This window comes from Dipodomys spectabilis, unplaced genomic scaffold, assembly GCF_019054845.1.
Source record: "Dipodomys spectabilis isolate Male_0828 unplaced genomic scaffold, ASM1905484v1 ptg000095l, whole genome shotgun sequence".
NCBI classification, from domain to species: domain Eukaryota; kingdom Metazoa; phylum Chordata; class Mammalia; order Rodentia; family Heteromyidae; genus Dipodomys; species Dipodomys spectabilis.
The window spans coordinates 12,774,287-12,797,100 of record NW_024870772.1 but is presented as its reverse complement, the minus strand read 5'-3'; the positions used below and the strand labels follow the sequence as shown (position 1 = coordinate 12,797,100).

The 22,814-nt window shown below is 35.4% G+C and overlaps 1 protein-coding gene across 1 annotated transcript in view; it reads right to left on the bottom strand.

Annotated features, from left to right (window-relative positions):
- Positions 1 to 22,814, bottom strand: part of Diaph3 (diaphanous related formin 3) — a 446,709-nt gene that overhangs the window by 89,210 nt on the left and 334,685 nt on the right. The window contains exons 26-27 of the mRNA XM_042685827.1: positions 18,863 to 18,958; positions 18,309 to 18,368 (exon numbers count right to left, since the gene is read on the bottom strand). Of these exons, the coding sequence (XP_042541761.1) occupies positions 18,309 to 18,368; positions 18,863 to 18,958 (156 nt within the window). The remainder of the gene's footprint in view (positions 1 to 18,308; positions 18,369 to 18,862; positions 18,959 to 22,814) is intronic.

Sequence of the window (22,814 nt, the reverse complement as noted above, 5' to 3'; positions counted from 1 at the left end):
GACACGTGACAGAAGTGAAGACTCAGTATCTTCCAGCACAAAGCTGGAAATCACAATGAAGTCTCTTCTGTGAGGGTTTCTTTACTTATTCCTGTTATACCACAATAAATCATACCGTAATCATTTTAAAGCTACAGCGTCTTTTCAGAACAAAATTACAAATTCTATAATAAGAAAAGCCTAAATGAGAAAAAAATGTATTCCACAAGCATAATGATTTTCAATTGGATCAGTGAAATGTCTTTAATATTTCTTTGAGGTTGTGATTGCATGGGGGCTGAAGAGAGAGAGGAAAAAACTTCTCCAAACTTGTCACTTCTGATGTTGACACAAAACATCTAGAAACATACATTAAAACAGTCTGAGCAGAAATTTATATGCCTTAATAACTTACATAGCCACTTATTTTAATTTTATACTATTTTTTTCCAAATAGGCAAACATGACTTAGAGTCACGTTAGTCCAATCTAGAGCTAGAAAATATTCAATGACTTTTTAGAGAATTCAATATTTGAGGTTTCTGCCTCTTATGAATTACTAAATAATCTTCATATAATTAAGACCTTTATACATTGTTAAATTTAGGAAAAACAATACAAAGTTATTTTAGCATGTGCTAGCTATACCCTACCTAGCTGTACTGGGAGGGGGGATTTCATCATCTTTTCACTTATGCATACAATGCATTCCAATCTATCTTATCCCCATCACGCTCCCTTTACTCCTTTCTAAAACAACTTCAACTGGCTTCATTATTTTATTTTCACATATGCAAATAATGTGCTTTATATTCATCCTCATATTCATGCTATACCAGTGAGGATTTTCAGAGAGAAAAAAAGGTATAAATGAGGGAAAAGCTCCTTTTCTCCTGTTATTGACTTAATGCTTAATATTTCTATATTTTTATTTTTGGTCATAACTAGAGTTAGTATTTATGATGAAGTAAACATTTAAAGAAGTATATGTAAAGAAACTCTGGAATGGTGGTATCTTCTACTTAGTTTTTTACAGCACATTTCCTATTCTTGTGGATATTCTGGATAATAGAAATAAAATTGTAATTGTTTACCAATGTATAACTATACAACAAAATAATGTGTGCAAAAGCACTCTTGAAGACTGGGAAGTGCTACAAAAAGTTCATTTTGTCAAAAAAATGATAGCTTCCATGGGTAGCCTTGACATTTGCTTAAGTAATGCAAAAGAGAAAAGAAGATAATATATATAAATTGCATACCCTTCTACACTGCCCCCTTCCAATCTCTATTTCCGAAAGCTTCATGTAGGCTCTCTACTCTCCTTCACTTTGGATATCTTCACTTTTAGTGAAATAGCTAAAAGCTAACTACAATGCTTGATAAGAAATGTACTCATTATCTTGCCCATGTGATTGTAACCCCTCTATACAGTATTTTCACAATAAAAAAAAGAAAAAAAATAATCTAGACTTGGATCCCCCCCAAAAAAAATCCATGATGGGGTTCAAGATGATCCCCTTAAGCTGTTTTGTCTTCCATATATTCTCTGAAAGAACTGGAAGTAAATGCAACTCCTTTGTCCATTTTATCTTTTTGTTGTCTACCTCTGGTATTTTTGAGTACACCTGGCATTCCCGAAAAAGCAATCTCCTGATTTCATCCCGAGATAGGCAATTTACTGGAGTGATTTAGAGTATGGTGCTTGTTGTCACAGATCTGAGTTCAATTCCTGGCTCTGCCATTTATCAGCCTTATGATTTTTGGCAGGCTGCTTCAGCTGCCTAAGCCTCAGTGTGAAACAATGTAAATAATGCTCCCTGCAGTGTCTGGCATGTGAGAAGTGGTCAAATATTAGTCCTTGTGGAATCTTATCTTTCTAAAATAGTTTCCCAGGCCTCTCACTGCTCATGTCTGGGGCAATTTATTCTCTTGGCTTCTACATGTTAGCAGTTATCAACTTGTTGAAAGAAATTCTGAGTTTGAATTCTGGCTCTGCCACTTAATATTATAATTATCTGTAAAAACACATTTTGCAATAATAAATATAGCACATCGAGGAAAAGAATCTAAACTCTTTTTGCTTACAGAAAAACTCACTCGAGTTTATAAACATCAAAGGTTCTATATTAGCCTCTGTAGTCACCGAAGAAGGCAGATCTGAGACCAATAGTCCTGTGTCATTTGGATTATTAACAGTCATGTCAAACCTAAAATAACTTCCATAAATTCCTTGATTAAGTGACTTTCAGCTATTGTTTAGTTGTTTGAATTGCTGCTCTGTCCTAGAAGGTGCTGTTGAGAACTTTCCACAGGTTTCCTGATTTTAGTCTTTATCACATATCAAGATCACAATGACTATGATCCCATTTTGTGTATGGCAAAATGGAGGCATCAGAAGCAAAAAAGTGTTCATGGCTAATGCTGCTAGTAAAATAGTATACTGTACTCTTAACCTCTATTCTGTGCAGTCAGTTAAGAACAACATGCCCAATTGAAATATGAACTGTATATTTAATGTTCAATTTTGGTCGTTAACTACTTACATGTTGCATAGTTCTTGCAGCTCATATCATATATTCTCATTAGATTGAAAATTGCATAGAGCAATTTGGAAGTCATACAATTTGTACCAACACCATAAACCTTCTAAGTTCTAAAGAAGCGCTCATTCTTAATGGGATGGAAATGTACATGGCCAGGGCAAAGTCAAGAGAGCATCACCCAATGGTGGAAATAATTTGCAATAAAATTATAAAATATTAAAACTTAATGAGCAGTCTCAATTAGGAAACTGAAAATTTTCTCATTAAACCTGCAGATGCTACTTAGTTGGGCAGGGGTTAAATGCTTTAAAAGAAAGAAATCAAATTTAAAATGACCTTGATAAATTAGAGACATGGACCAGGATAAAGTTCAATTAGGAGAAGAACAAAATGGTATACACAAGCACCAAACCCATACCACAAAGATTAAAACATATGAATGTGTGATGAGGTGCATTAATGGAGGAAAGGGGAAAATCACAAATAAACTTGACTACCTATTAGTAATATGGGCTATTTTTATCTTTACTTCTGAGAGATTTATAATTCTGGTAGCACAATGAATTCACAATGAAAATTCTAAAGAAAATCATAGTGCCTCACTACCATTATCAAACAATTAAATCAAAATATGTGGAGATAGACTCCATGGTCATGGTTTAGAACAATGAGAGTATGAAACCTTATCATACATATGTTCTGTCATAAAAATAGCAGGGCCATTATTATATGTGATCAGACATTGATTTGTGGTTAACATGAAAAGGATTTAATAAAAATATAATATCAAGCAACGATGATTTCAAAGCAAAAACAAGATCTAAACCTGGTATTTTCAAAGTATGATACCTAAACAAGTGGCAAATTCTTATGCCTACCAAACCCTACTGAGTCAGCAACTCTATACTGGGCCCAGATATATGTGTTTTTCAACAACTCAGATTTGTATCCCAGTGATTCTGACACATGCTAAAGACTGGAAAAGAATGCACAATTTTCTCCAGTATTTTAATACTATTTGTTTTCTCTTATAATTACAGGATTATTTATATATCTTATTTTATAAGCCATTTTAATTGTCTCTACAAAAAACTGAGGCATATATAACATTTAAATCACAACCTATAAGTGCTTTCATTATTGCAATGTCTTTTATTAAACAGATTCATTTACAAATTTTAATGAGAAATATGATAAAATTGCTGCTAAGACAATTGCTGCTAAGTCTGCGAAAAAATTAATTTGGTTGGCTCTGCCTCTAACTTTCAACTAGCTCTACTGGCATCCAACTGATTAGTCAAAAGTATCCTGGTAGATCCACTAAACTTTTACCTAACTATCCACCTCTCCAAGGAGGCAGGAATCACTGGAAGCTTTTGGTATCCACTAACCAGGGTACCAATGTGAATGAGATCTGTTTCTCCTTTCCCTCCCTCCCTCTACTCCTCCACTATTCAAATACCCAAATTGAAAACATTAAAAAAAACTATTGATAGTCAATATGCATGGGGTTGGCAACACTGAAAAATCACAAACAAATGGTAACAATTTTTCATAGTAAAAAGTTAAGACAGAGAAGAAAATATTAAAGTTTTTTTAAAAAATTTTCCTTAATTGATTATATGGCTTGGTAAGAAAGAAACATGGTTTCTTTTCTCTCTCCTACTTCTGGTCTTTCTGCCTCCACCTTTTAGCACCTATAAATAAGAGACAGTGAAATATGCAGTTCCACAGCTAATGATAAATGCAAAGGATATTATTTTGCTTGATTGGGAAAATTCTCAAGCACATCTTGTGTTGTTGAGAATTTGAGGACAGGACAATGCTTGGGCAGCTGGTAAGAATACACTTTCTATACTTTCTACGTTTTATACACTGTTATACTCCTTTCAACCAACAAGGCCAGTGTGGCAGCATTTTTGATATAAAGGATTGAAATCACTCACATCTGTTAACTTATCCTGAAGAAACAGCACTACTTAAAATGGTCAATGCTGTAAAGCTATGTACAAGTCCAGCCCTCGGAAAGCTGGCTATAAAATGATGGCTCATCTAAGCTACTGTAAGAGAGGAATTCTGGCAATTGGAAAAATACTCATCAACTTATACAGAGCATGCTTGAATTTAAAAGGGTAAGTAATGTTTATTAGTAAGCAGTTAGGTTTTAGGTAAATTCTATTTTTCCTCCTTTATATTTTTCTATGTTTTAAAAATATAGTACTAGAAACATATGTTTCCACAAACAGGAACTCAAAATGTATCAACACTAAACAAGTATGTATATTTTACCTTTCCTGGGTATATTTGATCCCCAAATGACGACTCAAATGGTATAAATGTAAAAATAAGAAGTGCTGTATTTTAATTATAAATTAGATCCTAATTAGATCTTAATTATAAATGTTAATCAAATATAGATTCTCAGTCTAAAAAATTAAAATTCTAAGTTTAATAGGATAACAAATGTTTTTATTGTTTAATGCTAGTCTATCAAAGTATGATAAGCAAGGGATCTGAGGGTAGAGGAATAGTAAACCCTCTATCTCAGCCCTGGTTCCAGAGGACAAACACTAAAAACAATTAGATTAGCTTCTATTACATATTGCTGAATCTAAAATTTGTTTAATTGTTGGGTGAGGTGGTTGCACACCTGTAATCTCAGCTATCCTATCTCAAAAACAATATGCAAACAAAAAAAAAAATGTTTGGGAAGGACATTTAGAAGAGCAGAGCATTTGCTGAGCATTCATCCTGAGGCTCTGAGTTTAATCACCAGAACCCAAGGAAACACACACACACACACACACACACACACACACACACACACACACACACACACTGACTTTACTTAATAGGTTGAAAATTTATTAATGAAATATACTACAGATTTTTGTGAGCTAAAGAAATGAAATGAAGCCAGGTGCCAGCGGCACACACCTGTAATCCTTGCTGTTCAGGAACCTGGCTGATATCTGAGGATCATGGTTGGAAGTCAGCCTGATAAGGAAAGTCCATGAGACTCTCCAATTAACTACCAGAAAATCAGAAGTGGCACTGTAGTTCAAAGTGGTAAAAGCACTAGACTTGAGCCAAAAAGCTCAGAGACAACACCCAGACCTGGAGTTCAAGCCTCATGACTGAAAAGAGAAAAGAAGAGATGGGGAAGGGGGGGGGGAAGAGAAATGAAAGCAAACATCTAGGGAGATACACATGTTTACTCACTTAATTCTGAATCTAACTCATTATATAATGCAATTATTTATTGAGGTAAAGGAAAAATTTTCCTTTGGTAAAAGACTATATATCTAAAAGAACCTAAGAAAAAAGTCATTGTAATAGACTATAAAATTCAATTTGAATGTTAAAAATTTTGTGCCATGTGAATATACCTGTAGCCCATGAAGTTAAAGTGGAAACAAGATTTTATAATAGCATGGCATCATGATCAAACATTATTTCCTTACTGGTAGAAAATAGAAGGGCGTAATGGTATGTGTGGTACACTTCAGTGTTCAGAGGCTAAGCTTCAATAAAGATATAATTTTATATTTATATAGGTATTTGTCTACACTTACTATCATGTATGCATTTACACATACATTCACTTATTCAATGAAATGCTTTTCTGAATTCTTAGTATGGCAAAGTCAACTTTTCATAACTGTTGTAGTGTAGACATTTTCAGATTGTTCTTAATTGTGTCTCAGAGAAGCCTGAGGGTGGCTATCATGTGATTGCTATCACAGGACAGGAAGATGTTAATGAGCAGCTGCACCAAGGAGACTTCATCAGAATTGGATAAGCAGGTGGCAGAGTCTATAACATTTTGCTTTTTAATGTGTAATGTTGACCAGACAGACCATTCTGAAATCTCTCACTGAAAAAAACTGAGACGAGTATAGTGACAAAAAGCCTTTATTTATACTATTAATGACATCATTTTTATGCTAGAATTCTAATTGTGAGGTAAGGAAAGTAACTCAGTGGTAGAGTGTTTGCCTATCATACATAGGTACAGGGCTCCAACTCTAGCAACAACAACCACCCCAAATTCAGCCAATGTCTGCTATCAATATGAAAAATATTGGTGAACTAATATAATGTGAACATAGAACTTGAGCAGGCATATCCATACATAGTATATGAATAACATGAAATGGGATTCAAATTATTCATAGGGGAAATGCAAATCAAGATCATGATGAGGGGCTGGGAAGGTGGCTCAGTGGTAGAGCGCTTGCCTTGCACGCTCGAGGCCCTGGGTTCGATTCCTCAGCACCACATAAGCAAAAAGAAAAAAGCCGGAAGTGGCGCTGTGGCTCAAGTGGTAGAGCGCTAGCCTTGAGCTGAAGAGCTGAGGGACAGCGCCCAGGCCCAGAGTTCAGGCCCACGACCGGACCCCCCCCCAAAAAAAGATCATGATGAGTTACCCTCTGGATTGCTGAAACTCACATAATGCTGATGGAAATGGAGGCAGGTACAAGTATTTTGGAAAACTATGAGACAGTGTCTGCTAATGCTGAATGTATAAGTACCCAATGAAACAGAAATTATACTTTAGGTTTGTACTAGACAGCATCAAAAGAAGTATTTAAAGCAGCATGATTGACAATAGTCCAAATCTAGAAACAACATATTCATTTACAAAAAAACCCAAACTACCAGCTGGGCACCGGTGGCTCACGCCTGTGATCCTAGCTACTCAGGAGGCTAAGATCTGAGGATCACAGTTCAAAGCCAGCCTGGGAAGGAAAGTCCATGAAACTCTTATCTCCAATAAACCATCAGAAAACCAGAAGCGGCACTGTAGCTCAAGTGGTAGAGCACTAGACTTGAGCTGAAGAGCTGAGGGACAGCACTCACGCCTAGAGTTCAAGCCCCATGGCCGACCAAACCAAACCAAACTAAACAAAAAAAACAACCAAACAAACACACTGCAATGTATTCATATAGAATACTAACAGTAAAAAGAATGGATGCTGACTTCATACAATTACCTGGAAACAAACTATATATTCCAATTTATAATAAGGACAAGAAAAAGTAGTTTATGCTGTGTTTGGAATGTGAGGTAATGGCTGGGAAGGGCTAGAAGGAGCTATTATGGTCCTAATAATATCCTGTGTATTGTCTTGAGTACAGATTTCATATGTGAGTTCATTTTATAAACATTCATCAAGCCATATACTTAAGACATTTCTGTACCTTTCTTCACATGTACAATTCTGTGTGTTATTCTTCAATGTAAACATATTGCATAGAAAAGAATTTAGACTATATGGAAGTTTAAACACCTGGTGCCAAGCCACTGAAAAGGGCCACTGACAAGGGCTTGGTGCTGCCTGTTTTAACCTCCATATAGTCTAGTAAGTGAGTCGCAAACAGAAAAACAGCTGCTTAAGAATTGATGAAGCTCTTAAGCGTAGTAGGGAGAAAGCTGTGCCTAGGGCTACCAGTGGAGCATGAGGGTCCAGGAGCTGTGTCAGGCAGTACTGTGTCTAGACTCTGGACAAGTGAGTTAGATTTCCCATAATGTACTATGCCTTGCATTTATTTTTGCTAGTATATTTAAAAAATATACAGTATCTTTATCATCTTCAATCAGAGAATATTCTCATTAAAGAATCACAATGAATAGATCTTTTAAAAATGGGCAGTGGTGGATTTTACCTGTAAATCCTAGCTACTTGAAAGCCGGAGATAGGAGAATTGAGGTTCAAAGCTAATGAAAGGCAGGAGAATACATAAGGCTCTTAATCTCCAATTAATGATCAAAATTCTAGAAGTGGATCCGTGGCTCAAGTGGCAGAGTACCAACCCTGAGTGAAAAAGCAAAGGGATAATACCAAGTCTTTAAGTTCAGGTCCCAGTACCAGCACACACACATGTGCTTGTACACACACAAGGGTATGTAAGCGCGCACGCACGCGCACACACACGCACGCACACACACACACACACACACACACACACACACAAGAGGTCTTTTTCTTGGTCTTTATTCCTTCTTTAGGACATGGGGAAACAAAACCAAAGGTTAAAAATAAACTTTCTATTAGTGACAAAGTGGCACCCTGAATTAAATACAATTCTGTTCATGGTTTATCAAAACACATACTTAAGAACTTCTTAGCATAGCTATATTAACAAGATGTGAATAATAAAAGGACATTTTAATTGTTTCTAATACTTGTAGCCTCAAAAGTATATACATTTGGAATTACTGCTTCTCAGAATTAAATATGACAAAGTATTACTAATATTAATGCTAAGTCTAAACAGCATTTATTAAGCTCATCTTTAAGTGTGGCTATGTTGGTAAAGATTATTATTTGTTTACATATCATTTCAAGATTTATTTGCTGCACAATACTTCAATGAAAAAAGTACACACATATAACCCCAATAGGACTATTTGTGATATTTTAAGACAAAATAAGGCCATAATCTTTTAACTTGGAGGTTGAATAATGGATAAGTAAGAATAAACAATGTCCATGTATGAGTACATGATGATGCCCTGTTTTCTTTAGTATATTTTAGTTTCTTTTCTTTAATTGTGAGAATACCATACAGAGGGGTTATAATTACATAGGCAAGGTAATGAGTACATTTCTTCTCAAGCATTGTTGCCTCCCCTTTTATTTTAGTTTCTTTAGTTTATAATTTTTCTAGAAATTGAGATGACAGCTCCTTGACTAATTAACCCAAAGAGGTTTGACTATACAAGAAGATTTCAAGCTCGATTACTTAAATTATCATGTACATAGCACCTAATGATCATTTTTATGTATCCTAATGTTATTGGTGGTAAATAGCAAAATTATTTAAATTAAATGCTGCCATATCACATAAATATACATCATAGCCAACACTAATAATTTACTTGGGAATCAATAGGTCAGTGCAGTTTTCCCAATGTAGTGAATGCTTGCTTCCAATTACAAACTCTTTAAAAGAAAATAGACTACAAAACTTTTATCATTCCCTCCAAACCACAGTTCATTCCACAGTTCATTCCACTGAATGCCAACTATAGCTCTATCATGAGATTAGTGTAATATTTTGTTACTTTTTTTTTCAAATGATTAAGGATTATAACTAACATCAATGTGCAAAAAAAAAAATCTCATCCCATTTCCTTGTTTACTAGGATGCAGTAGATATTCTATCAAGTTCTTTTTGTTTTGTTTTGTTTTTTTTGGTTGGTCATGAGGCTTGAACTCTGGGCCTGGGGGCTTTCCCTGAGCTCTTCAGCTCAAGGCCAGTACTCTACCATTTGAGCCACAGCACCACTTCCCCTATCAAATTCTTAAGCACCACAGGGAGGCTACTTTTATTCTGAAAGGCAAATAAAGGTAGATTGGGTACTTGCTTACTCATTTCTATCATTTTTCTCACACTAACAAGGGACAAATAATCCAGACATGTTATAAAATCCCTGACTAAGGTTATCTGCAGAACTCAAATAAAAGAATTGCAAAAGCATATTTATTATTTTGAGCTAAGCTACTAACAGTATTGACTCTACCATTCCTTAAAAGAGCACACTAGAAAAGCACAATTTGATTTCTTGATCACAAAACTGATAAGCCAAGTACTAGAATAAACAGGAGTCCCTTTAGGTTCATATATAGTATGGGAGAAAAAAGAAAATTATAATTAATATGTATATATACATATATTTTTTTGGTTGGTCGTGGGGCTTGAACTCTGGGCCTGGGTGCTGTCCCGCAGCTCTTCAGCTCAAGGCGATTGCTCTACTGCTTGAGGGTTTTTGAGTGGTTTATTGGAGATAAGATCTCAGCCTCCTGAGAGGATTACAGGTGTGAGCCACAGGTGCCCAGCATAATTAACATATTTTAAGAGAAAAAGAGATGGTCACATCTTCCATATTGCTTGCTTGCTTCCTTCTTTCTAGTTGTTTGTTCTCTCCCCTCTCTCTCTACCCTAATATTTTTACCAGTACTGCCTTGAACTCAAGGCCTGGGTGCTGTCCCTTAGCTTTTTCACTCAAAGCTGGCACTGTATCACTTGAACCACACATTCACTTCTGGCTTTTTATTGGTTAACTGAAGATAAGAATTTCATGGACTTTCCTTCCAAGAGAAGCTATGAAACATGATTCTCAGATCTCAGACCACTGAGTAGCTAGGATTATAGGTATGAGCCACTGGTGGCCAGCATCTTCCATTATCCCAGTGAAAACTTAGTGTAGGTATGGCTTCTTTAATATACTGGATGCAAAATTAAACCAGTAACAAAACAAAAATCAAAATTCTTTGTCTTTGTTTTTTTTTTTGAGAATTTGATATAAGCCACAGAATCCTTTAACCAAGAGAAAACAAAAAACAAGCCATCTAAACACAGCATTTTAAACTCAAGTACAGAGCCACAGACATCTTAAAGTCTATTCAATGATTCCCTAGAAACCCAGATTCTGAACCTCTGAGAGATTTAGATTAGGAATTTTTTTCTACTATGAAACACAAACAGAACAGACATGTTAATCATAAAAAGAACTCTTTCAGGGACGTCAGCATATTACTTTTCTTCTACAATAGTTCTTCATCTTCTTTTTACTAAATTGATTCAGTCTTTAGTATACACTTGTGAATGGTCATTAAATGAAATACATTTGATGCTTCTTAGATAAATGTCCTTATAAGACAACTTGAAGTCTTCACTACTTGAGAATTTCCTAACCTGCTCATGTTAAGAGCCTGTATGATAATGACTATGACAAAGGTTGTCCTGCCCTGACTATAAAATTAGGAAAGAAAAGCCTTTCCAATCTACCCACAGGGCATCCTTACCCAGACAGGAATCCTGCTGAGTTCATTCTCCCTTTCACTTCCCTACATAGTAAATAAAAGAGACTGATGTTTGAATAAAATGTGAAATCTCCTAAATTGTTTTACATTCCTTCCCTAGAAAAATCTCCTTAAAAATATTAATTTTTTTGACACTTACAGATAGCACTGATTCAACTTGAAAGGCCAATAGTAAAAGTGTCAAAAGCAATTAGTATCTGAATAGCTTCCTTTCTTAGGTTTATTAGGCAGGCACAAGTTCACATGCAAAGAGAAAAAACAAAACCCAAATCTTTCTCAAGAAAATAAGCAAATGACAATTAGTATCTTACTACATTGTTTTCAATATTCTTTCTACTTTAACAATTGGATAGGGTTAAAGCCAAGGGAAATAGTGTTCTCATTTACTACTTTGAGAAACTTATTCTGGTAAGGACTGTTTTTAGTTTGGTTCTGTTTCAAGCAGTTAGAGCTCACAAGACACCACTGTAAACCTTAGAAATTCCATAATTCTACTTCAAGCAAAAACTTTGCTGCTTGGGGAGAAGGCAGACAGTGAAATAGTGGTACTCAAGATTAAATGGATTGGTGTGTGTATGTATGTATAAAATTTTGATACAGCCTCACAAAATTTGTGTAGTGTGCCTCTCTTAAAGAGTTGTTTTGCAGAGAAATATGCTAATTCAAAGACATCTAACTGGCTTCACATTTAATTCTGACTTCAAATCCTGAGAGTGGCAGAGCAGCTGTGCCTAGAGGCAATACAATCTTCTTTCTATAAAAATCTCTCAAAGCTCCACATATAAGTGGAAGAGTAAAAATAGATAATCAAATCCAAATTAAGGCCATTAAGAATTGATTTAGTGTAAAGATAATATAGTGAGATTTTGTTTAGGTTATGGATGTTCACTAAAAATGTGTAATACTTGTTTGCCTAAAATTTTGATTATGTTTTATCTTATTTTGTCACAGTTAAATAGTTTTATCATTAGTGTTTTTAATTGCATATAGTTTATAAAATTCTTTCTGATTACACTATATCCATTTAACTTGGGGGGAAAAAATCTCACTGTAACGCTTGATGAAAAGAGAACCATCTAATGAGGATGTGCAATTCAATTATAGGCAGATGTACCATGAGTGTGGCCCAATAATTTACATCTCTTTGTTACAAAGAGTTTACAGTTTAGATTATGCAGGAGGAGTACCTAGGGACAAGAGGAATTAATACACTCTGATATAACTTGAAACTAAATAATAAGGAAATTGAGGGAACAAACCTTCATGATACATGTAGGCTCCACTACTAAGTAATCTACTACTTCATTTGTCTCTTTTTTTTAAATCCTTCTCTTACTACATTATTCATTTCAGACTATTCCTAATGCACTAAATCCTTTCCCTAATGAGCTGAGCCCACTGATAATGCCAACTCCTCAAATGGTCCATCTCTTGTGCTTAACACTCCCCTTTAGATAACTTACTTGTGCAACACTAGGAACTGTATGGGAAGGCCTGCTGATGAATTAAGAACTCTAGGCCTTTCCTCTTTCCTCAGACCTCCATATATCCTGTGACTCTTTCCTACCTGTTAAGTGATCACAGCGAAGGTCCTTTTAAATTTTCTTTCTAGGCCAAAGTTGTCACTTTCTGACCTTCACTTATTATTCATTTTCTTAGTCTTGGGCATCGGACTCTCAATGTACTTATTCTCCATATACTCCTTTACTTTCAACCAGGTCAATTGATTCACTAACACCTAAACATTGTATATAGTATGATCTTCATAAAATGCATTACTATCTGATTACACTTACATCAAAGAGGAACATTTAATATTTTCTGTAGACAGTGGAAAATCTCTAGGTTTGGAAACAAACCAAGTTGATTAAAGGCATAATAGCGGGGCTGGGAAGTTGGCTCAGTGGTAGAGCGCTTGCCTTGCATGCCTGAGGCCCTGGGTTCAATTCCTCAGCACCACATAAGCAAAAAGAAAAAAGCCGGAAGTGGCGCTGTGGCTTAAGTGGTAGGGCACTAGCCTTGAGCTGAAGAGCTGAGGGACAGTGCTCAGGCCCAGAGTTCAGGCCCCACAACTGGACCTAAAAAAAAAAAAAAAGGCATAATAGCCTGTACTCAAGAGATGTATTCTTTATTTTAATGTTGTTACACTTTATTTGTCTAAGGGAAAGGAATAAATAAGTACAATTTCACTTGTAAGAAGTTACCAAATCAAGACTGTATACTAGGGCTAAGTGTCATATCATATGCTTGCAATTTCAGCTACTGGGTAAGTAGTGATAGGAAGGTTACATTTGCTACCCAGGCAAAAGATCTTATCTGAAAAACAAATTATAACCAAAGGATTGGGAGCATGGCTCAAGTGGCAGAGTGCTTGTCCAGCAAGCATAAGGTCCAGAGTTCAAACCCAATACACCTTTTCCTTCCCCAAAAGATTAGTTTTGTATCCTACATTCCACATTAGATCCAACGATCTTCTGAAAACATATATCACTGGTGATCAAATGTCTCCATTTGATGACATAAGAAAAGAGTAGAAAGAGGTGGCAAGTTATGTTCCCAGTTAGGCTTTAACACTTGGCATATTAAATCCCATTTATATGGGAGATACTCAAAGACTTGATTTACCCCTTGATATGGCCCTTGGTGTAAGTATTAGTAGTGGCGTGTGTATATGTGTGTGTGTGTACATACACATACACACTATACTAATGCAGAAGTTTTACTACTGATGTTATTGAACAAAATAAAAAGTGGTCACAATTCCAAAATATTATTTGTGATGTAAACCTCAGACTAGGACAATAGTGCTAGCAATTACATCTGGGAACAACAGGTAAGGCATCCCAGAGGCTAGAGAACCTTCTAACGGTTGCATCTCAATAGCTACCACTTATTGCATGGAAGAAAAAAAGAACAAGTCTCCAGTTCCTGGAAGGGAAAAAGGCTAGACACTGATTCAAGCAGTTGTTTTCAGCACATCACATGGGAGGGATACTAAGAATGTGGATTCTAAAGTCATACTGGCCCAGGTACAAACCTTGGCTTCAGGGTTTTAACCAAGTTATGAGACTTGCTTCATGTTTGGTCACTTTTAACTATGAAATGAAGATAAAAATATTGGCTTTCTGGTTGTTGAGAAGATTAAACGGAATGTATCTGTGAAACAATTAGCATAGTGTTCATCATTCTGTAGGCCAAATAAGTCAGTAAACATTTGGTCATTATCAATTGTATATTATTATTTTAGAATGTAAAATATGATGCAGAATTTAAGATAACTATATAAAATCTTATGTAAATAGGCCATGAAGTCAACATCTACAAATATACTTGTAGAAAATATAAATATCTGGCTTTAGTTTTTTTTTAAGTATATAGAAGCATATTTAAATGTAGAAGAGGTTGCACTATAACTCTGTAGCTCAGTTACAGCACTGGTATTTTCAATGAAAACAAAGTAATCTTTAGAAAGATTACAAAATAAATTCTTTTTTTTTTTTTTTGGTCGGTCATGGGGCTTGAACTCTGGGCCTGGACGCTGTCCCTCAGCTCTTCAGCTCAAGGCAAACGCTCTACCACTTGAGCTACAGCACCACTTCCGGTTTTTTTCTAGTGGTTTATGGGAGATAGGAGTCTCACAGTCTTTCCTGCCGGGGCTGGATTTGAACCGCGATTCTCAGATCTCAGCCTCCTGAGTAGCTAGGATTACAGGCGTGAGCCACCGGCGCCCGGCTACAAAATAAATTTTAAAATGTCATCTTACTCTTAAAAAGTCTTGACCCTTGTAACAAAGAAATTTGTCTTAACTAAATCCTGTACTTTTCAATATTTAGCCCAAATCTATCTTTCTACACATTATTCTAAAAAATAAATTTGGTTAATTGGATTTCTATTTGTTTTAGAAATGTAAGTGAAAAATACAAGAAATATTGATAGATAAGTATCTTGCCATGGGGCTGGGAAGGTGGCTCAGTGGTAGAGCGCTTGCCTTGCATGCATGACGCCCTGGGTCCGATTCTTCAGCATCACATAAGCAAAAAAGAAAAAAGCTGGAAGTGGTGTTGTGGCTCAAGTGGTAGAATGCTAGCCTTGAGATGAAGAGCTGAGGGACAGTGCCCAGGCCCAGAGTTCAGGCCCCACGACCAGATCCAAAAAAAAAAAAAAAGAAAAAATCTTTCCAGGAATATCTGGCATAAATCTATAACCCTAGCTAATCAGGACACTGGGATTTACAGGAATGCACCTTGAAGCTAGTCTGGTCAGAAATATAATCCTAAAACTCCATCTCCAATTAACCAGAAAAAAGCTAGGCTGATGGAGTTGCTCAAATGTTAGAATGACAGCTGAGAAAGTAAAGTGAGGAAGCACAAGGCCCTAAGATCCAACCCCAGGTCAAGGGGTGAGAAACAGAATAAAAATGTCTGAGGATGTTTTAATCCATTATATTTAAATCAGAAAAAATAATTTTAAAAAATTTGGGGGCTGTGCTGTGGTCTGAACCCAAACATTCACACATATAAAGTCAGTACTCTCTTACTTGTTCATCTTTTTCTTTTACTTTTTTCTTTCTTTCTTTTTTGGTGTAGGGTTTTGCTAACTTGTCTAGGCTGGCCTGGAATTCATAATCCTCCAGCCTCTCACAAGTAGCTAGGTTTATATTTGTGTACCACCAGGAATTTCACCAGGCTGAGAGGAGAGCAGCTGAACTATCTTCTTGTCTTATTGTATAACATACTAGATTATTATCACAGGAGCCTTAGAGTTTAATACGGTACATAATAGTTTTATAAAAATGTAGTACTAATCTGCTTTTATGGCATGAACAGAAGTAACAGCTCAAGACTAGTGCTCTACTACTTGAGCCACAGCGCCAATTCTGGCCTCTTCTGTTTATGTGGTGCTGAGGAATAGAACTTAGGGCTTCATGCATGAGAGTCAAGCACTCTACCACGGAGCCAACTTCTCAGCCCACAATTTTGTAATGACAGCTGAGTTATTTTATCTCCATTTTATCAATATTACAGTCACAGAACATAGAATGACTAGATTTCCTGGGCTGGTTTACAAAGTTATCTTAAGTAGTTTTCCTCTGCATAATATCTAAAATATTTGCTTTAATTGAGCATCAGGTACCATTATAATCATAATCAGTGTTTGGTTGTATTCTTTAATGATTTGCAATGAGGGTGAGTTATTTAACTTAATAAAAATCGAAGTGCCCTCATGTAAATAAAAGAAGTAATTTCAGTAGGAATACAGAACTGCATTTTGGTCACAGTTGTCTACTCTTGGGAAGGGTTCAGCCTCCATGTGTTTCTACTTACTCATTTACTGAACAAAATAATCTCAAAGGTGTAGAATAGAACAATACATTATACTTCTTTGCCATTATTTACTATGTCATACTGACTTAAAATCATAACACTAAAGTTAGGTATTAATTATTCACAATGAATTTTACTGACTTATTACAATTATTTTTCCTACTGTTAGGTATGAAAATACAAAAAGAAAATAGAAAAGTTATACTGTAAAAGTTTAAAAGATGTTTAAAATAATGTCGATTTTCACTGTATTCTCACTTATTAAGCTTCTACAGTGTACACTTTGCCTGTTTGGGTGATAAAATCATTGCACTCCATACTTACCTCATTATTTCAGGTTACCTGAAAACATGTTACAAGTTTCTCTCTCAGCAAGACATTATTACTTCTTGAAATTAACTCACTAGTACCAAAAAACACTTGGACAAATATATCAAATATTTTTCCATTTACAATCTGGAGAACTATGATGACAAATTCACTTATAAAGGATACGCAGAATGTACACAGACCCCTACAGAATTTGGAAAGAAAAGGAACCAAACTGAATAAAAGCCAGTAAACGCAAGATGACTGCCTAAGCAGAGGAAAGGGTACAATCGACATAACAGATTAAGACTTTCTTTCCTTGCTTCCTTTCCTTCCTTCCTTCCTTCCTTTTTCTTTTATTTTCTTTGTGGTAGTGGTACTGGAATTTGTACTTGCCAGGTAGGTACTCTACTGTTGAGCCACATCACCACCCCTTATTGCTGACTGGTTAATTTTGATGTAGGGTCTTACTTCCTGTCAGGATATCTCATGCTTAGACTTGGATCCAAAGTTAGGTTTCCCTCCTAGCGGGGACAACAAATATGCATAACCAATCCAGTACCGCTGGAAGACTTTTTGGCTTGGGTTGGGTTATAACTTGGATGCTCCAATCTCAGCCTCACACAGAGTTTGGGGTGGCATATGTGTGCTATTGCACCGAGCTATTGGTTGAAAAAAGGTTTCATAATTTTTTCTGTGCAGGTTGCCTTAAACTGTGATCTTCAAATTTCTACTGTCAAGCAACTAGGACTACAGTTTTAAGCTATTGATGCCAGGCTAGTAAGGCATTTTAAAAGGTATTAGTCTTAAGATAAATATTAGAAATAAAGTTAATTTATCTTCTTTTCTGCACTTTTAGCATATCCTTCTACTGCATGTAGTGCACCTGTATTTACAATTTTGCTAAAATGCAAGTCAAAGATATACTAGTACAAATCATATCTTCACAAATGGTTTTAATATTTCAAATTATAGCTCACCATAGTAAGCCATTAGGTAAAATTAGTTTTATGAGATCATACTGCTTCTGAGATAGTATAAAACTGATTAGAACGATGTGAAAGTAATTTCAAATACAATAATAGTAACAATAATAATAATTAAAGGCCCAAAAAGAAGAAACTAAGTGACAATTGCAGGGCAATAATAGAAGGAAGGAAAACATGAACACAATTTCCTAGCAAATATGTACATTTACACATCTTTACTATCTCAGTTATACTGAAACTTGAGAGCTTCATCACAACCTATTAAAACAACAGAGCAACAGGATGAAAGTAGAGAAGGATGTGCAATTTATGAATACAGTTTATTACCATGATTACAAACTTTCAGAACAGGCCTCTGAGACAATGGACTGAGACTTTGCCGAATATCTGTAAAGATATAAAATTAGAAAAAAGAAAACTTAACTTATTGAGTTCTGTTTGTCTCAAGATGTAATACTATTACACGCTTTTCATCCCCCCAAGGTTAAGTATTTTGGGAAGCAAAGCAATGCTTCAATACCCTGAAATACTTGAAGCAGTAATGTTATGACTTTAACTTCCCATTTAATTATGCTACAGTAAACTCCACAGGGATGAAGTACATATGGTTCTTCAGATGAGACTTGTCACGCTAATCAGGATTTTCTAGGTTCAGCGCATTGATTTGTTAATGTGCTACTGACATTAGCCAACTGGAATGTATAACTTTCTGACATTTGTCTTTGCAAGGGATTAAGCAAACTTAGGAAACTTCTGAACAGTTGCTGCCCACAGCATTGCTCCTTGACACAGGACTTTTAAAAGAATTAGAAATAAAAAGCAAAGTATTCTCCTCTGTGATCATTCCTGAGAAGGTAACATGAAACACGGATGGTGTTCACCTTTCGGCTTTGGTGTCCTTTTTCTCCTGTCGCGGAAGGCAGCCCCTGACTGCAAGGCCTCCAGCAGACTATCCATCACTCCTGTCTCATCACCCTCTGTGAAAAGAGATGCAGGGAATTCCATCAGTTCTCAGGGTTACCATAGCAATGTCAAAGCATACAGAGAAACTGGTAATGGGGATGGTCAGGAGGAAAAAGACCAGATGCCAGGACGAAGCTAGCAATTTCAAAGTAAGAAAGGACTCCAAGACTGTCATAAATCGACTATCTTTTAATGAAATCTGTCTCATTAGCACTTGTGGTATTGTCAACTAAAGTGGACCCAGTTCCACTGATCCAGTTCAGAGCACAGCTTTTATAGTCCAATGACACAGCAACTTTAAATGGAATGTGGTTCTAGTCATCTCTGTATCTTGGGTTCTCATAAATCACATTTCCGTCATAGAAATGAGATATGGCTTAAGGCACCAGCCTCCATTCTAAAATCAACCAGGTGTGGGACAGTTTTCTGTTGTTATTGCAATTTTGGCTTTCAAAATTTAAAGTATAAAATTAGATTTTCATGCAAACTCTCATGAACCAGCTCCTCATGATTTCTTTTCATAGCAGAGGATAAACGGTCCCTGTCTGCGGTGGTACAAGACAACTGCTACATTTTTTGAATATGTGTCTGTAAAAAGTTAATCTCCTATAATAAAAAAGTCACAAAGGACTATTTTCTAGTAATGATTATTTTAAACTGACCTGCTGTATATAGTTCACAAAAGCTATAAGTACATAAGTATAGAGGTGATTCTATCTATAAATAATAGAATAACTTTACAATGCTTACAGGGCTACATCTATTAAAAGTTAGGAGATCAAGCTTCAGAGGAGTTACTTGCCCAACTCAAATTCAAGAAAACAAACACTATCCCTTGAAAAGAAGTTATCTGTAGGAATTGTCTGTAAAACTACGTGGCTAATCTATTATTACATCTAAAATAATGGAAAATGATGTTCTGAGACACCTTTTATTTCTCATTTTGTTTTCCTTTTTAAGATAAGATCCCTTTATAGAGAATTGTTGAGAAGTGAATCCACTAAAGTACAAATAACATACTCATTTACAGTTTATAAACAGCAACATAAATATAAATATGTGTCAGCTGCTTTTCCATCTGGTTCCATTTCATATTTTTAGAAGATACTAAACCTTGTAGGTGTTATCAAAAAAGGTGGGAGAGAAATAAGAGAATCTAGGGTTGTTAATTTACATATAAATTTAATTTTAAGGTGCTGTGATGACTCTTTTAATTAGAATACATTAAGTATTGCAGACAGTTTAATAATTACCTAATTATCTTTGAAAATTTATACTCCAACTTAGACTATGATTTTTCCTAAAAAGAACTTGAAGTAATTCCAAATATTTAAGGTAGGTAATATATTTCACTAGTAAAAGAAATATTTTTTAAAGATTAAAAAGAAGAAAATTTAAAATCTCATGCTTACTTGCAAAAGAGAATAAGACAGTGGAAGTAAGGGAAAAATGCTAGGATAATATTCAAGATGAACAGAAACAGAAGAGACATAGGCAAATATAATAGTCTTTAACTACTGAATTGTAAAACAAAAGCTATGAATGATATTATTGGGATGACTAGGGATTTTTGATTATGGGCTGGATTTTAGATGATAGTGCCAAACTTATCAAAGTAAAATAAATATATTAGATCACTGTTCTCTGGCAACAGACACTAACATGCTTCATCTCATTAAGCAACTTATGCTCACTTCTTTCGATATAGAACATCTTTCCCACTTTCTTTACCATGAGAGCTCCTTATTCTGCTTCAAGATAGAGAACTGAGAACTGTGCACTGACCCATTTAGGATGAAGCCCTTTTATGTCTCTGTGGCATGCAATACGCACAACAATAAATCTTTTACAATAATATCAAATTGATTTCTTGACAGTGTCTACCACTAGACTGTGGGCTCAGAGTGAGACATGTTTATCGACTTCATTTATCTTTAACACTTAAGAAAATGTATATATTACATAGAAAGTGTCCAATGCATATATGTTGACTAAACATAGCTTTAAGATGAGTAGCTGGAAGAACTAATGCAAGACAGTAAATGTTATGGGCAAACAGACAGGAGGTATGGATGAATCCCACTGCACCATTATAAATGCTATCCTTTTTTCCAGTTCCCTGTTTCAGACAGGGAAATTGTTGACTGAATTTTACTGCTATCTTTTGAACTAATCTCTCCTCTTTTGCAATTGTACTGTTAGTTGTACAGAACTCAAATGTTCTTACTTGGAACACTACATGAGTTCCCCAGAAAGTCATGTTGTTCCTAGTTTCTCCTTAATTCTCATTCATCCCAAACATTACCAATAAGTCCGAAAACAGAATTATAATTTTTAATTACCTAAGTCACAAATGTTCAATATCCTCTTAGTTCCCACAGTATAAAGTTTGAACTCTTTTACCTCCCTCAATATCACACAATGATTCTAAATGCTTTTCCAAGCTCACCTTTTCCTTACAAACATCACAAAAGACTACTGAGCTAAAGGGAACTGCCTATATTTCTCCAGAAATTCTCTCTCCCACCGTCCTTACTGCTGGAACATACACCTTCCCTGCTCATGACCGCCTCAGTGGATGGCTTTGCTTGACTTCCCTCCCATATACATAATGGAAATAATACCAAAATAGCACCACCTCTCAGCTGACTCTACACTGGACTGCGGACACAGTAATCCTGACATATAAAATAGAGAAATTATTTGTCTAATTTTAATGAGAAGATCATATGAGGTAATACAAATAAAAGCAGTTGGTAAATTGTGAAGCGATAAAAACACATATGGAAATAAATTCACAATGACCTCACTAGCAGCCTATACAAACTTTGAATCAATTATATGCTTATTATTAAATGTTTCAAGCACTATTTTAGATATAGCACATGACAAATTGAGTTTTTCGAAGTGTATTTGCTTACGTGTATTTGCTTAAGAACATATAAGTACTGTACTATTTTAAAAGGGATTCTGGATTGAAGTACAGATAGACTCTGTACAAATAGATGATTCAAACTATGGGGGAGGCTATGGACATATAAGGAAGATGTTCTTCAACACGGAATGTGAGTTTAGTATATTCATTTAATAGAAGTTGGCAACATGTAGCCTTAGGTCTTTATAGGGCTTATGAAACCACTTGATACATAAAGGAACAGACATGTATGATTCTCATCAACTTACCTTGACCTGTTGGCCTGCACTAATAATTTTGTATGGCCCTCAAAAAATATTGTAATATGGCCCTTGACAGAAAAAAGTTTCCCTACCCATGAAGCTGCCAAGTGGCTGTGTACTAGAATATTATTTCACACTAACGATGCCTTGGTCCCAGAGATTAATAAGAAATCTCTTCTAATCTCAGAAGTATAAGTGTGGGAGATTTGAAAGGGATATTTGGAAGGGATATGTGTGTGTGTGTGTGTGTGTGTGTGTGTGTGTGTGTGTGTGTGTGTGTGTGTGTGTGTGTGTGTGTGTGTGTGTGTGTATATATACATATATATATATATATATATATATATATATATATATATATATATATATATATGGGGGGGGTTGAAATGCAAGGTTCCCTAGTGAATTACAACAAGAGGAATAGGTAGAATTTAGCCATGACAGAGACTGGGAAGGGAAGAGAACTTATGACTGGAGGAATACAGGGACAGAAGTAAAAGATATAAATAAAAACAGAACATGTATAGTACAGTGTTTAAATGATTCATTCTTATTTTATTACAGACCAGGAAAATAAAAATTAGCCACCTTTACATGTTGACTAAAATGTAAACTAACTATAAATTAATTTATGTTCAAAATATTTAAAGCCTTTCTTCTGACATTAAAATTTTTTTAAATAAAAAAATTACTTGC